This window comes from Megascapheus bottae, chromosome 18 (genome assembly GCF_031878675.1).
Source record: "Megascapheus bottae isolate mThoBot1 chromosome 18, mThoBot2.hap1, whole genome shotgun sequence".
Lineage (NCBI taxonomy): Eukaryota > Metazoa > Chordata > Mammalia > Rodentia > Geomyidae > Megascapheus > Megascapheus bottae.
Genome location: NC_143526.1, coordinates 15,689,927 through 15,707,365, shown reverse-complemented (window position 1 = coordinate 15,707,365; position 17,439 = coordinate 15,689,927). Strand labels below are relative to the sequence as shown.

The following is a 17,439-nucleotide window of genomic DNA, read 5'->3' as shown; positions in this document are numbered from 1 at the left end:
AAAACGTTTAAAAAAGTATTAAAAAACGAAAACAGAGGCCGGGAGTTTGGCCTAGTGGTACAGTGCTTGCCCAGCATGCACAAAGACCTGGGTTCACACAGAAAATAATAATAATAAAATAATAATAAGCTGGCAGCGGTGCTGTGGCCCAAGTGGTAGAGCTCTAGTCTTGAGAAAGCCCAAGGACAGTGCTCAGACCATGAGTTGAAGGTCCAGGACTGGCAAAAACAAACGAACGAACAAAGACCCAGTGAGGTTCTTGCCCCATAAAATGAGACTTTGTAGTCCAGTAAGAGGAGTCTAAAGGCGCAGGCAGGATGGTGGATGGCGCCTGGTTGGGGGACGTGGGCTTAGAATCTAAGTGTGTGTGCTGGTAGAAACCGCAGCCACCCGGCGCCCTTGGGACACAGTTGCAGGTTCCCAACTCCAAAGCAGGAGCTGGGAAGACCTAGACTTTCTAAGCAAGACGTTCAGATCACCCGCCACAAGCCTGGACTAACACAAGGGTGAAAGAAGCGTCTCGGAGACTCATTTCTGTCGGGGGGGAGGGGCGGAGGGAACATGCAGGAAGCGGAAGTTACCCCAGGTGTCCCTGGGAAGTGTAGTCCTTGAGGGAGTGGCGTTGACCCACAGGGTCACAGCAGGCTAGGAGCTTCACGAGAACTTCTACATGTTTTATGATCCTGTAAAAACAGAAGGGTGGGTTTGTGGGAAATCCAAGTACCTTTCTCCAGAGCTCGTTATCCAGAAACGAGCCCCTCGAAGGCCAATGGAATCCGCGGGCCGGCAAGCCCGAGGGCAGCGACAGCCACAGGCCGTCCGCGCCCCTCGGGTCCCGCCGAGCATCCTGGGAAATGTGGTCTTTACATCCCGTGGAGGAGTTTGGGTAGTGTAGTCCCGGCGCCCAGCTGCAGCTGGGGGCCGGAGCGACCCCCTTGTTCTTTGGTGACTCTGGTGAGTGCTGCTCCCCCGGGACCCTGGAAGCAGCCAGACCCATTTCTCTCTGGGAAGGTTGATCCTCAAGGCCTGATCTGTGGCTTAAGTCTGTGGACTCTGCGGCAGCACTGGCGTGGTTCGGCCCGTCCTCTCCCCGAGGTCTTGTTTTGGGGGTGTGGGTGCCCCTCTCCCAGGGAATTGGGTGAACCCCAATGGTGAAACCGGGTGGTAGGTGGGTGCAGCACGTTCAGGCTTCTCTCTTAGGATTGTTGTGGGTGGGGACAAGTTATAGCCTCCCTGAAATCTCTTGAGAGAGAGGAAGTCTTGATGTTTTTGATGGCTTGAGTAGGGAGGGTGTTTGGAGTCTTCTATTTACTGTGTGGTTGGGTGAGACTGCACCTGGGGCCATGCATTCCCTAGAGTTTTGGTTGGTTGGCAGCTGGTGGTCTTTGGGTCCAACCACGGCTTGGCCTAGTTGGAGTGGGAGGGGACGCAATTGGCTTAGCTAAATGCGTCCTGATTTCTCACTGCGTAGGGTGGTTACATTGATGCAGTCTTAGTGTCTGGTTGGTTGGCCCTAGGTCAGGGCTTTGAAGAGGAAGTTGAACTGGGACAAGTTTTGTTTTGTTTTGTTTTTTAAAGATCCATGGTACTATTACCACAAAAATCAAATTCCATTTGAGTGTTTTATTATGGAGAACTTTCCAACAGCCAGAAACAGAACTCTGAAGACTTGTTGCCCAGATTCAACACTTTCCCTCATGACTAATCGTGGTTCATCTCAAAGTGAAAGTGACATCTTTACAGTGCTTGTCTCCAAAGTCAAGAGGCTATCACTTCCTAGCTTGTCATCCCAGTAAGAGACTGGTCTCAGTCTGCCTCAGTTGTCTCAGCTGTTAAATGATTATAGCATCTGCTTCATTGACAGGGATAAATAGGAGGTAAAACTGTTTTGGTGCCTACAGCAGTCTCTGGTACATTGTAAGTGCTCAGTAAGATTACCTTTCTTGGGCTGGGAGTTTGGCCTAGTGCTAGAGTGCTCGCCTACCATGCACGAAGACCCAAGTTCAATTCCTCATACATAGGAAAAAGCCAGAAGTGGTGCTGTGGCTCAAGTGGTAGAGCTCTAGCCTTGAGGAAAACCTAAGGACAGTGCTTAGGCCCTGAGCCCAAGCCCAGGACTGGCAAAAAAAAAAAAAATCTTTATTACTTGCAGAGGATCGAGTGGTGCTCAGTGACACAGCATGTCTGGGTAACCTGTATTGTTGGATTAGTCCCAGATCTCTAACTAGGAAGCCACCCCAAATTCATTTCCTCTTCCTTCTCCTCCTCCTCCTTTTCCTCTTCTTTCTTCTTTCCTCCTTTTCCTCCTTCTCTCTCTCTCTTCCTACTCCACCTCTTTTAGTACTTATAAGCAATAGGAGATATCAGCTTGAGGATTTCCAGTGACGAAAACCTTATTCTGTCTCCTTTGACCTCTGGATGTTCAACAAGGACTTCCTGCTGGGCCCCTGACTGTAAAGCTTCAGGTGAGTAACACTTCATTTCACATCCATGATTGGGTTTCTTTTGCTTTGTTTAATGTCTTTTTTTTTTTTTTTTTTTTGCTTGGACTCAGGGCCTAGGCACTGTCCTTAGAAACTTTCTAGTCAAGGTTAGTGACTAACTACTAACTTGAGTCACAGCCCACTTTAGGCTTTTTCTGTGTATGTGGTACCAAGGAATCAAACCCAGGGCTTTGTGCATGCTAGGCGAGCTCTCTACCACTAGGCCACACTCCGGGCCCCTAATGTTCTATACTATCCCTTTGAAAATCAGTGCCCCAGCTAGTTCCTTCAGGAAAACAGGCTTGTTTCACAAGAAATATTCAAACCAGGTCATTATATTTCCATCCTTGCTTCTGCATTTCTTTCTTTTTTATTTATTTATTTTTGTTGTTGCTGTTAGTCATGGCCTTGAACTCAGGACTCAGGGCCTGGGCACTGTCCCTGAGCTTTTTGCTTAAGGTTAGTGCTCTACCACTTTGAGACACAGTGCTACTTCCAACCCTGACTTCTTTTCTTAGCATTTTTTTCAGACTGCTAATTTCTAGGTCTTGTCAAGTGCTGTGAAGCTATCATTCAGTTCTTGTATGCTAGTTTGCAGCAAATCCCACTTATATTATTTCATCTGCACATACTTCAGTGGGCATCTCTCTATGGTTTTTCAATTCTATATGCTTTGTCAGACCCAATATTAATAACTTGTTACTACTATTTAATAGCTAGAGTAAAATTTTCACCAGGCTGTGGTGACTCACACCTATAATCCTAGCTACTCAGAAAGCTGAGATCTGAGGATCCATGGTTTGAAGCCAGCCTACACAGGAAAATCCAGAAGACTCTTATCCTTAATTAACTACCAGAAAACCATAAGTAGCATTGTGGGCTCAAAGTGGAAGAACACTAGCCTCGAGAGAAATAGCTCAGGGGCAGTTCTCAGGTCCTGAGGTTAAGTCCCATGACCGAAGAGGGTAGAAAAAGAATTTTCCTCACTGTCAGCACAGCCTGGCCAGAAGCAGGAAATTTCTGCCTCCATATTCCTGTTTCTCCTGATGTTGGTGATCTGTGAACAGTTACAACTTCCACTGCATGATATAAAAGCTATCCATGCTTAAGTTTTGAGATTTCATGGTTGAGCTAAAAGATCCCTGCCTTTGGCTTCATTCCTGTTTTCTGCTGCCTACTTCACATTTCTATTTGATGTCTTGTGTGTATATCAAACCTAATATGTCCAACAACAAACACAGTTTACCTCTTCCAAATAGGCTCATCCTACTGAAGTATAGATTTTTTTTTAAAGGAGTGGTTGGAGGTGTGGCTTAGTTGGTAGAACACTAGCCAATGTGTGTTCAAATTAGCCTATTTCGAATTCCCAAACTCTATCCTATTTCTGCTATTACTTTTCTTCTTCAGAGGTTTATTTTTCTTCTTTCTCACTAGTCACTCATTTCATGTGCCTGATTTTTTTTCCTCTAGACTTTTTGTTTTTGCCAGTCCCAGGACTTGAGCTCAGGGCCTGAGCACTGTCCTTAGGCTTTCCTCAAGGCTAGCACTCTACCACTTGAGACACAGCACCACTTCCGGCTTTTTTCCCCACTATATATGTGGTACCGAGGAATCGAACCCGGGTCTTCGTACATGCTAGGCAAGCACTCTACTACTAGGCCAGCCTGCCAGCCGCAGTTGTTTTTTTTCTTGTACGGTGGTTTGAACTAAGAGCCTGAGCTTGCTACCGAGGCTGGTGCTGTATCTAATACTTGCCTGAGCCACGCCTGTGTTCTGCTTCCTAGCTGGAGTTTGGATGACAGGTACCGGCCACTATGTCCAGCTTTTTCTGTTGAGGTGGAGTCTCGGGGACTCTTTTGCCCAGGCTAGCCTAGGACCATGGTTCTACAAATCTCTGCCTCCCAAGAAGTTACGATTAGAGGGATAAACCATCATACCCAATGGATCTTTTAGATACTGAACACTCAAAAAGACTGTTAACCTACTATTTTTTTTTTTAATTTGGTCTTCTGCCTAGATTTAAGGTTCTTAAAACTTAGGGATTCTGGGGCCAGGAGTTTGGTCTAGTGGTAGAGTGCTTACGTAGCATGCACGAACACCCAGGTTCAACTCCTCGATACCACGTACATAGAAAAAGCCAGAAGTGGTGCTGTGACTCAAGTGGTAGACAGGTAGCCTTGAGAAGTCCAAGGATAGTGGTCAGGCCCCGAGTTCAAGCCCCAGGACTTTCAAAACAACCACAACAGAAAAAACCTTAGGGATTCTGGTCTTGGAATGTGGCTTTGTGGTAGAGTATTTGCCTCACATGAATGAAGCCCTGGGTTCGATTCCTCAGTACCATATAAACAGAAAAAGCCAGAAGTAGTGCTGTGGCTCAAGTGGTAGAGTGCTAGCCTTGAGCAACAGAAGCTCAGGGTCAGTGTCCAGGCCCCAAGTTCAAGGTCCAGGACTGGGAAAAAAAATCCAGGGGCTCATTTTTTGCATGTCTACCAGTTTGAATATATAGGTTCACAAATGCTGCCGGCATGATGTAGACATGGTATCAGGATGCTGATATCTACTGTCTCCCCCAGGGCAGCCTTCTCCCTGCCCCTTATCACTGAGCCATGTGTAAAGTTGGCAAACAGGGCTGTGTTTTATATTGCAGGCACATATGGCATTCAGGGATGTAGCTGTGGATTTCTCCCAGGAGGAGTGGAGCCTGCTGAGCCCTGCTCAGAGGACCCTATACAGAGAAGTGATGCTGGAGAATTATAGCAACTTGGTCTCTCTTGGTAAGATATAGGTATAAATATATGATATACAGATCTCAGAACTTACATTTGCATTAAGGGAATTTTAGTTTTTGCTGTGCTTGAGACAGCCATCTTGCTTTCTAACTTGGCCTTTGGGCAGACCCCTTTTATTTTGTATAGGCCCTCATCCAATGGGATTATGCCACCAACATAACCTTGAAAATTCTTTTTGGAAATACCCTCCCTAAGAGGTATGCTTTACTGATCTCCTAGGTGCTTCTCAACACAGTCAAGCTGCCAGGCTCAACCATTACAAATCTACACTTTATCAACTTGACACTCCGCACAGCTCTTTAAACTACATTACAACCCTTGTTTCCCCAAAGGACCATGTACATCTCATGAGGGCAGAATATGTTCAGTTCATTGGGAGCCTTTACAATTCCAGCATTACCTAAAAGTCTAAATCCAAAGCCTCTGAAATCCAAGACAAAACACTTAACTGTGAGCTCCTGTAAGATTTTTTTTGGGGGGGGGGGGTATCAGTCGTGGGACTTGAAGTCCAGGCCTGGGCACTGTCTCTGAGCTCTTCAGCCCAAGGCTACCACCCTACCCCTAGAGCCATAATGCCACTTCCAGTTTTCTAGAGGATAATTGTTGATAAGAGCCTCACAGACTTTAGTACCTGGGCTGGCTTTGAACCATGATCCTCAGATCTCAGCCTGTGTAGCTAGGATTACAGGCGTGAGCCACTGTGTCTGGTCCCCATAAGGTTTTTTTAAAGGTAATTTACTCCTAATACACACTGACAAAAACATACATTTTCATTTCAAAAGAGGAATGGTGGCACAGAAGGGTTGGGAACAAAGCAAGAACAAGTCCCAGAATCCTACAGAACCATGTCCTACGTTTCACGCATTTGGTGTCATGACGTGTGTTCTAGCAGGCTTGCGCAGCGCCACCTCTACTTTATTTACAGCCCACATGACCTCTCTCTTGGGCTGACTGTGCTGTTTGCTGAATTTTTCTTGGGCAGATGCTCCATAATTCTTAACATCTCAAACTTCCTGGAGGTTTCCATTGTGACTTCAGCTTTACCCCCTCAGCTTTACACATTGCTCCGTCAAGGGATGCCTTCCATACACTGACCTAGCCTCTCAGGCCTTTGAAATCTGGGTCTTCAATTCTGCATACCTACACAACCACTGCCACATGCCAAAGCCAAAGTTTGCTGCCAAGTGGAACAGTCACTTGACACACTTGGCCTATGAGCTGAAGTGGCTTCTCACTGCCTGGGCTGTTGAGTCTGAGGAAATACTTCCCTCAGCAACTGTGTGCAACTAGGACACCCAGCAGCAGTCTTCTCCAGAGAAGACCTCTCCTCCCAGCGAACCCTTACTTACACACTTCACCTGGTCATGGGCGGGGTCTCATTGATCCCTGGAATGTCATGGCATCTGTCCTATTAACCCAGTGCAAAGTGCTTGCTTCTTTTTTTGTGAGCCTAATCTCTTTAATACACAAATTTTCCCTGTCCACAGCCTACTTTTCTTTGCCAGAGTATTTTTTTTCTCTACTATTTATTTGCTCCTAGTTCTCACTATAAGCCTGGCTAAAAACAGACAGACAGTAGTCATTCTATCTGAATGCTGGGTTGCCTTGTCATTTCTTTATTCAAATTAATTAGTCCACCAACTTTTTTTTTTTTAACATCACTCTCAATTTTATTACTCTGAATGATCTGGTGTACAACCTTCCGAGTTCTTTTCTACACAAATGCACACATTCATAATTGTATTTTCTTTGAAGAACTGATATCAGTTGTAAACTCTAGGGGCAACAACTATATACTTTTAAAAAGTATATTTGATATGATAAAAGATAAAATGAAATTACATAAAATATTCACTTACAACCATAGAAGAAGGGCCGAGCATGTAGCTCTTGTGTTTGAATGCTTACCTCGGCCTGGAGTTCAATTCCAGTAATGGAGGAAAGAAAAATCAGGATAAAACTACAGGAGGTGGAATAAAGGAAGAAACAGAAACAAATGCAACAAATAGAAAGCAAATGCAAACAAGGTAGACATTAATCGAATTTTCTATCTATAATCCCATTAGATGTAAATGATCTAACAACACAAATTATAAGGACTGTACTGTAACTGTGAATAAAAAGACTCAAACCTCAAGTAGGTCTACAGGAGACCTACCTTAAAATAAGGACGTAGTTTAAAAGTGATTGAGACATAAAAACCTATGACTCTATAGACACAATGTCCCACTTCACAAATTAATATGTTTCTATGACATATAAACCCTTAGCCTAATTTTGATTAAGTTCTAAATACTAAGTCCCAGTGATTGTAAATAGAGATTCCCTTCTTGAACACTTGTTTGTTAAACTTGTCATTTAAAATATGGCCTAGTAAAAAAAAAAAAATATGGCCTAGTGGTAGAGTGCTTGCCTAGCATGCACGAAGACCCGGTTCAATTCCTTGGTACCACATACATAGAAAAAAGCCAGAAGTGGTGCTAAGGCTCAAGTGGTAGAGCTCTAGCCTTGAGAAAGTCCAAGGACAGTGCTCAGGCCCTGAGCTCACGCCCAGGACTGGCAGAAAAAAAAAAAGAAAGAAAGAAAGAAAAAAAACTAGTCCACCAACTTTAAACACAGCCTCTACAGTTTCAGGAAAGGGACAAAATTTAGAAAGTTCTTTGCCAGAATATGACACAAATTGCCTCTAGTCCAATTCCCAGTATAGTTCTTGTTCCCTCTGAAACCTAATGAGTCCAGTCCTTCAATCTTCATTTATATTGGTATTCTGAAATCCTGCCAGAATTGCCCTTTAAGCTCTGCTTATAGCATTCTAGGCCTTCTCAAAGCTGTCTTCAAACTTCCACATTTCTCTTAGAAACCAGAGCCTGTCTTTAGAACTACATCATCAGGTAGCTACAGCAGTGACATGACCTCTCGGGTATAAATGCTCTGTTAGACTTTATTGCTGTGATAAATCTCTAAGCAAATAACTTAGAGGGAGGAAGTATTTATTTTGGCTCACAGTTTCAAAAGTTCCACTCCACTGTGGCTGGGAGAGAGTACAGAGTGGAACAGCTCATGTCATGGCAGCCAGGACACAGGGCACCAGTGAGAATGCCTGCACATATACCTGCATCCCTTATTATTCCATTCCAGCCTTTTGCCTATGGGATGGTGCCATCCATATTCAAGGCAGGTTTCTCTATACCCCATTTAGTTAACTGTCTCTTTCCAGACAAACATACACTGAGCTGTGCTTTACCAGTCTTTTAGGTGTTCCTTAATCCATTCAAGTTGACAATCACACACACTATCATTGAAGCATTCATCCACCTGCATGGAGTAGAATCAGTGTGTTCCCGTCCAAGTTTACTTTCCCAACTGCTCTTGGGTCATGGTACTGTTCTGTGAAGTTTCTTCACCTGTCTGGGTTCTGAAATTTTCAATTTGGTCCAGACCTAATAACCTACCTCCATCTTATTTTCTTTTCCCATGAGCAGGAATTCCATTTTCAAAACCAAAACTCATCACTCAGCTGGAACAAGGCAAAGAGACATGGAGAGAGGAGAGAAAATGTAAGTGAGTGGGAAATATGGCATAGAGATTTCAGCAGCTCAGAGGGTTGGGAGAAAGGATACATTGACCACGTGCTTGGGAGGGAATGTGGCCGCGTGATCTTATTTAACCTTCAGTAAAATGATCCAGATACTAAATGGCTATGTTACATGAAAATGGTGAAGATAGTGTATGCTTTTTGTATTCAGCAGTACTCCTTGTTTAGTGTTAATAGAAGCCTGCTACTTTTTGTATAGCCACAAAATTAGTGTACATATTAGAAACCTGCATTCACCTAAGGGTGGATAAGGGTATTTCCTATATCAAAATCAGAACAGACACAACAAGTTTTTTGTTTTTGTTTTTGTTTTGCTGGCAAAGAACCTCCTTATCCTGTCTCTGTTTCATCATATGTAGGAGAACAGACAAAGGAGATTGTGGTAATGGCTTCTTTTATCATTTTTGAATAGGAAAAATAGCTAACAAAATCTAAAAACTCCATCCAACTCTTAACGTTACCTATTGTAACCTCAGGGTGATTACTGGACATAAATAAATATATAAAATCAGCTTCAAACAAACTACATTTCACAAAATGAACTTAGTGAGAACTTTGTGAAACAGGATTCAGTCTAGAGGGACTATGAGAGAGATATCAGGCAAGACCAGTAGTTCCTGAGACTGCCTGCAAGCTTAAAACAAAGACCACTAGAGCTGCTGAAAAGAAGAAATTGGGCTAGTTATTTAATAGGCAATGAAACACAGAAGGATATATATTTTTTCTTTTTTCTTTTTTTGCCAGACCTGGGGCTTGAACGCGGACCTTGAGCACTGTCCTTGGGCTTTCTCAAGGCTAAAGCCCTACTACTTGAGCACCACTTCTGGCTTTTTCTGTGTATGTGGTACCAAGGAATTGAACCTGGGTCTCTGTGCATCCTAGGCAAGCACTCTACCACTAGGTCAAACTACCGGCCCCAGGTATTTTTTTTTCTAGTAGTTTACTGCCAGGAAAGAGGCAGAAATAAACAACACACACACACACACACACACACACACACACACACACACACACACACACACACACTTGATGATATTAGGATTTGAACTTAGGGCCTCAAAATTGCTAGGCAGGTGCTCTACTGCCAAACTACACCTCCAGCCTTCCCCCAGCCCATAACTAGTTGTTTTGAGATAGGATCTTGCTTTTTGCCCAGACCTACAACTTGGACCACTGTCGTCCTGGTTTATGCTTTCCACAGCTTCTTCCCTTGAAATGGAATCTCATAAATTCCTGGTCTGGAATTTCGTGATCTTCCTGATCTCTGCCTCCTGAGTAACTAGAGTTATATGTGTAAGCCATGGTTGCCTGGATTAAAAGTAGGATTTTTAAGTTTTATGAAAGATTATACTAACTATAATTATTAACTAGTTATTATGCTAACTATGTAATTCAGTTATACTTGAAAACTAGCTTTATATATAAGATGAAATAATCTGGCATTGTATATGTCCATGGTTTTAATAAGTTTGATTACTCATTGGCAAGAAAAGTTTAGGTAGATACAGTAACATCTATACTAGTTTCTGAAAATGCTTAGTCTTTGATTCCTTTGAGCTGCTAGAACCAGTTGTGATGAAGCAATATGTTCAATAATAACATTTCTTATACCAGTGGTATAAGGTAGTATTTTTTTTTCCCTTTTTCCCTTCTTCCTGCCTCTAGGGATCAAACCTAGTGCTTCATGTGTGATAGGGAAGAGTTCTACTACTGAGCAATATGAGTTTGAAATTTTTCTTTTACATTGATCTCAAGAATTCTCTCCCTCCCCCTCCCTCCCTCCCTCCACCTCTCTCTCCCTCTCCTTCCCTCCCCCTCCCTCCCCCTCCCTCCCCCTCTCTCCCCCCCCTCTCTCCCCCCCCTCTCCCCCCCTCTCCCCCCCCTCTCCCCCTTTCTCTCCCTCTCTCCCCCTCTCCCCCTCTTCCCCTCTCCCCCTCTCCCCCTCTCCCTCCCTCTCTCTCTCTCTCTCTCTCTCTCTCTCTCTCTCTCTCTCTCTGCCAATCCTGGGCTTGACTCAGGGCCTGGGCACTGTCCCTGGCTTCTTTTCTGCTCAAGGCTACCACTCTACCACTTGAGCCACAGCACCACTTCTGGCCTTTTCTGTTTATGTGGTACTGCAGATCGAATCCAGGACTTCATATATGCTAGGCAAGGACTCTGCTACTAAGCTACATCCCCAGCCCTTTTTAACTTATTTACAGCCATAGTAGGTTATCTAGAGTGTAAAATGAAGTGATGGGAAGCAGGCCATGTAAAGAAGTGTTGAAAGCTGGATGCTGGTGGCTTAAACCTGTAATCCTAACTACTCAGGAGGCTGAGATCTGAGGCTCCTGGTTTAACGTCAGGAAAAGTCCATGAAACCCTTATCTCCAGTTAACCACCTGAAAAGTCAGGTTGTGGTTCCAAGTGATAGAGCACTAGCCTTGAGGAGACTTCCATGCTGACTCAGGTCTTTCTCTCCATAGCAGAATCAAAACTGGAAGTCCACCCTGATTCTGTCCACCATCCCGATTTCTCCAATTGTAAGTTCCCCTTGGACCACGTGATGTGTAATCATTCCCCCTGGATCTTCACATGCCTGTGTACAGGAAATCATGTTGAGCCAGGAGACCCATGCTCACAGGACCTGGAGAAGCAGCAGCAGTTGTCAGATAGAATCTCCTGGAGAGATAAAGCAGAAGGGCCAGCAAAAAACACGTTGGGCGCCTTCTCCAGACTGCCCCAGAGACAGGCAGGCAGCTCTCGGAATGCCAGCAGAGCAGTGGAGAGGGAAGCCAGCCCCACACAGACCCAGAACCCCGGGGAAGCAGACAAATTGCTGAAGGGGATAGAAGTCTTAGGATTTGGAACAGTCAACTGTGGAGAGTGTGGACTGGGCTTCAGCAAGATGGCAAACCTGCTGAGCCATCAGAGGATCCACTCAGGAGAGAAGCCCTACGTGTGTGGGGTGTGTGAGAAAGGCTTCAGTCTAAAGAAAAGCCTGGCCAGACACCAGAAGGCACACATGGAGGAGAAGCCCGTCGTGTGCAGGGAGTGTGGGCGAGGTTTTAACCGCAAGTCAACCCTCATTATTCACCAGAGGACACACTCAGGGGAGAAGCCTTACACGTGCAGTGAGTGTGGGCGAGGCTTCAGTCAGAAGTCCAACCTCATCATACACCAGAGGACACACTCTGGGGAGAAGCCGTATGTGTGCCAGGAGTGTGGGAAATGCTTTAGCCAGAAGTCAGCTGTGGTCAGACACCAGAGGACACACTTAGAAGAGAAGACCATTGTGTGCAGTGACTGCGGCCTTGGCTTCAGTGACAGGTCAAACCTTATCTCCCACCAGAGGACACACTCCGGAGAGAAGCCTTACTCCTGCAAGGAGTGCGGGCGCTGCTTCCGGCAGAGGACCACACTGGTCAACCACCAGAGGACCCACTCAAAGGAGAAGCCATATGTGTGTGGCATTTGTGGGCACAGCTTCAGCCAGAATTCAACCCTCATCTCTCACAGGAGGACCCACACTGGAGAAAAGCCATACGTGTGTGGGGTGTGTGGGCGAGGGTTTAGTCTCAAGTCACATCTCAACAGACACCAGAACATTCACTCAGGGGAGAAGCCAATTGTGTGCAAAGACTGTGGTCGAGGCTTCAGCCAACAGTCAAATCTCATCAGACACCAGAGGATACACTCAGGGGAAAAGCCCATGGTGTGTGAGGAGTGTGGGCGAGGCTTTAGCCAGAAGTCAAACCTCATTGCACACCAGAGGACACACTCGGGGGAAAAGCCATATGTGTGCCGGGAGTGTGGGCGAGGCTTCAGCCACCAGGCAGGGCTGATCAGGCACCGGAGGAAGCACTTACGGGAGGAGCCATGTATGTGCACACAGTGGGGACTGGGCTTCGGCAGGAAGTCAGCTTTAATCACACACAAGCAGGGACACTCAGGAGAGAAGCCTTGCATGTGCAGAGACACTGGCCCAGGCTTTCTCCACAAGTCCCCCCTCACTGTACAGCAGATGGCACACAATGTGGAGAAGCCTTTTGTGTGCAAGGGCTGTGGGCAAGGCTTTCAGTGGAAGTCTCACCTGAACAGACACAGGAAGATGAAGTGTATCCGCCACAAGCCACTGCAACCTGACTTACAGGCCTACTTGGAGCAAAAAAGATGAGGGGCTGGGTGTGTGGCCTAGAGGTAAAGTGCTTGCCTAGCATGCACAAAGACCCAGGTTCAATTCCTCGGTACCACATACATAGAAAAAGCTGGAAGTGGTGCTGTGACTCAAGTGGTAGAGCTCTAGCCTTGAGAAATCCCAAGGACAGTGCCTAGGCCCCAAGTTCAAGCTCCAGGACTGGCAAAAAAAAAAATATCTTTCATGGCCCTTTTGTTCTAATAAACTTTGCTTCTGGACAAATCTGGATTTGTTCTTCAGTTTGAGGCTAGAGTTTGTTTTTCTTTTCTTTTTTGGTCAGAAGTGGGGCTTGAACTCTGGGCCTGGGCATTGTCCCTGAGCTCTTCAGCTTAAGGCTAACTGCCCTACCCCTTGAGCCATAGTGCCACTTCCGGTTTTCTAGTGGTTAATTGGAGATGAGTCTAAAAGACTTTAGTACCCAGAGCTGGCTTTGAACTGTGAACTCAGATCTCAACCTCCTGAGTAGCTAGGATTATAGGTGTGAGCTACCATGTCCAGCCTAGAATATTTATTCATTCATTCATTCATTTTGCCAGTCCTGGGGCTTACACTCAGGGCCCAAGCACTGTTCTTGGGCTTTTTTTCTTTATTTTTTGTCCTTGGGCTTTTTCAAGGCTATAGCTATACTACTTAAGTCACACACCACTTCTGGTTCTTTTCTATGTATGTGGTATGGAGAAACTGAATCTCAGTGCATGCTAGGCAAGCACTCTACCAGTAGGCTAAACTCCCGGACCCTAGAGTTTAGATTTTCTAGGATGTTTTTGTACCTTGTATTCTTTTTTTTTAATTTTATTTATTTTTTAGTTTTTGCCAGTCCTGGGCTTAAGCTCAGGGCCTGAGCACTATCCTTTGACTTTCTCAAGGCTAGAGCTCTACCACTTGAGCCTCAGCACCACTTCCAGCTTTTTCTATGTATGTGGTACCGAGGAATTGAACCCGGGTCTTTGTGCATGCTAGCCAAGCACGCTACCACTAGGCCAAACTACCGGCCCCTGTACCTTGTATTCTTATGTTCTTTGAAAATATTGAATGTAGCTTGGTGCTAGAGGCTCACACCTGTAATCCTAGTTACTCAGGAGGCTGAGATCTGAGGATTGCAATTCAAAGCCAGCCAGGGAAGGAAAGTTCATGAGACTCTTCAATTAATCATCAGAAAACTGGAAGTGGAGCTGTGGTTCAAAGTAGAGCATTAGCTTTTTTTTTTTGCCAGTCCTGGGCTTGAGCTCAGGGCCTGAGCACTGTTCTTGGACTTTCTCAAGGCTAGAGCTCTACCACTTGAGCCTCAGCACCACTTCCAGCTTTTTTCTATGTATGTGGTACCGAGGAGTTGAACTCGGGTCTTCGTGCATGCTAGGCAAGCACTCTACCACTAGGCCAAACTCCCGGCCCTGTAGAGCATTAGCTTTAAGCAGAACAGCTCAAGGACAATTCCCAGGCCCTAAGTTTAAGTCCCATGACTTCCTCCCCTCAAAAAAAGAATGAACTCTTAGTTCATAGGACTTAGAATATTAATTACTCAAGATTGTCTCCAGTTCTTAGTGTCTTACTGTTTTTTTTTGTTGTTGTTGTTGTTGTTTTTTTGCCAGTCCTGGGCTTGAGCTCAGGGCCTGAGCAATGTCCTTGGACTTTCTCAAGGCTAGAGCTCTACCACTTGAGCCTCAGCACCACTTCTGGCTTTTTTCTATGTATGTGGTACCAAGGAATCGAACCCGGGTCTTCATGCATGCTAGGCAAGCACTTTAACCACTAGGCCAAACTCCCGGCCCCGTGTCTTACTGTTTTTGTTTTTATAACTTCTGCTTTTAAGGCATTCTTCCAACTGCTGTAAACAGGATAAAACTCGGCCATCTTGGAGCTGGAGATTATCATGTAAAGTGAAATAAACTAGTTCCACAAAGATATTACACATTTTCTTTAATCTGTGGAGGCTAGAGGGAAACAAAACAAAACTGAAGCCATGAAAGTAGAGTCTACCAGAGAAGGAGAAGAGAAAAATTAGCCTTGAACAAAAGAGCTCAAGGACAGTGGCCAGGCCTCAAGTTCAAGCTCCACAAGGGACAAGAAAAGAAAAAATTGAGATTGAGATTCTGGGTTCCATCCCAGCAACCCCCCCCCAAACTATGTTTTTCTCCATTATTCCTCATAGCATCCCTAATTCCTCAAGAGAACTATTTATTTAAAAGCTTAGTATGGCATACTGTATTATTTATAGAATGATACATCAGAATACATTCTACATAATCAAGACATCATAAAGGAAAGCATGGAACTACAGAGCAAGACTAGTGGCTGTTTTCCCAGAACTAAAACTGTGCCAGCCACCATGAACTCCAATACTCATTTCACACACAAGAAATCTGATGACCAAAAGTATTTTGGGAACATCTAATACACAGTTTTTTAACTTACATTTATAGCAAATCTGACACATGAAGACCTCTGTCCCCAGACATATCTTCCCCCAGTTAAATGGTTACCAGCTTAACCAATCTCATTTATCCTCCAAGACTGGACACTTGTGACTTCTGGAAACTAGGGAATAAATATGAGTTTGATGAATTAAGGAAGGAAGGCTTTGATTCCTCTCAGACTCATTTGGTTTTCCTTGTTTCTAGCTTGTGGCCAGGTCTATGTGATCAGAGCTAGGCAAGCCTGTATGTTGTACACAACTCAGGATTCTGAGTAAGAGGGAGCTACAGTCCTGTGTTGGGCTGAGTGTGAGTCACAGTAGTAGGATAGTCCTGGAACGTGGGAAAGACAAGGAGCTTGGGTAAAGCACTTGCAGGCCTGATAAGAAGCTTGATTTTCCCCAACAAATGAAAAGGATCTTAAGGGGTCATGCTCATGATCACCCTTACCCTAACAGCTTCAAAAGGCTGGAGATGAGAAGGGCAGGAATGGGGTATGGGGGTCCTGAGGGGTGGTGATTTGTTGAACCTGCAAGTACTTACCCTTGGCTAAGCCAGTGGTTTCAGGAAGAAAACGAGGAGACAATGTAGGAGACGAAACTTGCAGGGCTTTGTGGATGGATGTGAATGGGAATGAGAAGGCAGAATGGTGCCTTGGTTATGTTGCTACCAACTGAGGGAACTCACTCTGGTGATAACATCAGAGCAGGGCATGTTGTTCAGCTTTTTGTTGCTATGACAAAATTCTTGGGGAAAAATAAAACCCCTAACTTAGAGGAAAGATTATTTTTTTTTCATAGCTTCAAAGGTGTCAGTCAGTCCAGGGTTGGTAGGCCCCGTGCGATGAGGCAGAACATGATGGCATTAGCAGCACATGGTGGTGAAGGTCATTCACTATATAGAGACCAAGAAGCAGAGAGGGAGAGAGGAAGAGGTATGGGTAAGACATACCTCTCAAGAACAACCCCACTCAATGACCTACTTTCTAGCTAACCCCTACAATCTATAGTTTCTGCCATCGCTGGGCGGGGTGGTTCATGCCTGTAATCCTAGCTACTTAGGAGGCTGAGATCTGAGGATCAAGGTTCAAAGCCTGGGCACAAAAGGACCCGAGACTCTTATTTCCAACTAACCTCTTGAAAATAAATGGGAAGTGGGGCTTGGCTCAAGGGTAGGGTGGTAGCCTCGAGCTGAAGAGCTCAGAGACAATGCCCAGGCTGAGTTCAAGCCCCACGGCCCACCAAAAAAAAAGTTTCTGCCATCTCCCAATAGTACCAACCATCTGGGAACCAAACTTTCAAAGAGCATAGTTTTTAAGTCCCTATCTTGGTCTGTTCTGTTGTTATAACAAAATATCTGAAACTGGGTGATTTACAAAATAGAGGTTACTTTGCTCATGTTTCTGGAGGCTGAGATATCCAAGAGCATGGCACTGGCATCTGGGGAGGGCTTCCTATCCAAATGTCACAGCAAATCCTCAAGCACAGAGGTCACACCTTGTTTCTTGTTTCTTCTTTTTTTTTTTATATTCACTCCCCAAAGAATAAGCATACACTGAATGTTCACTGCATGTTTTCAGATAGTGTTCTTCTATTTCCTAGTAAAGCTAGCAATGATTTAATGGAAAAAAAAAACACAGAAGAAGCAGATAAAGCTGGATGCAGCAGTTCATGCTGATAATCTTAGCTACTTGAGAGGCTGAGGCAGGAAGACCACGAGTTCAAGGCAACATGGGCAACGTAGTGAGTTGGTAACAAGCTTGAGCTTGAACTAACTAGTGCGAACCAGTCTACTCCCACCCCCACTCCCTGGGAAAAAAGAAGTAGGTAAGAGAGTCCTTCTCTACAGCACATGTTTATTAATTATGTATATATACCAGGACAATATTCTTACAAGGAAGTATGTATTTTAATACATCATTCAACAAAAACAACTGTACAGAGACCACAAGAAAACTATTTGTGGATGGGATATTTCATCACTT

The 17,439-nt window shown here is 44.8% G+C and overlaps 1 protein-coding gene across 1 annotated transcript; it reads left to right on the top strand.

Moving 5' to 3' along the window:
• The first annotated feature begins 1,243 nt into the window (after positions 1 to 1,243).
• On the top strand, positions 1,244 to 13,266 carry Znf133 (zinc finger protein 133). The gene is made up of 4 exons (XM_090351948.1): positions 1,244 to 2,465; positions 5,131 to 5,257; positions 8,755 to 8,829; positions 11,333 to 13,266. Exons 2-4 carry the CDS (start codon positions 5,137 to 5,139, stop codon positions 13,021 to 13,023), a joined length of 1,887 nt encoding a protein of 628 aa, XP_090208074.1. The 5' UTR covers positions 1,244 to 2,465; positions 5,131 to 5,136; the 3' UTR covers positions 13,024 to 13,266.
• Positions 13,267 to 17,439: the final 4,173 nt, after the last annotated feature.

What these genes read in the sequence shown, in the direction of transcription:
- Znf133 (XM_090351948.1), top strand. Translation starts at nt 5,137, where the DNA reads ATGGCATTCAGGGATGTAGCTGTGGATTTCTCCCAGGAGGAGTGGAGC. An exon ending in TAGCAACTTGGTCTCTCTTG is followed by an intron (nt 5,258 to 8,754) that starts GTAAGATATAGG and finishes TCCCATGAGCAG; the next exon opens with GAATTCCATTTTCAAAACCA. An exon ending in ATGGAGAGAGGAGAGAAAAT is followed by an intron (nt 8,830 to 11,332) that starts GTAAGTGAGTGG and finishes TTCTCTCCATAG; the next exon opens with CAGAATCAAAACTGGAAGTC.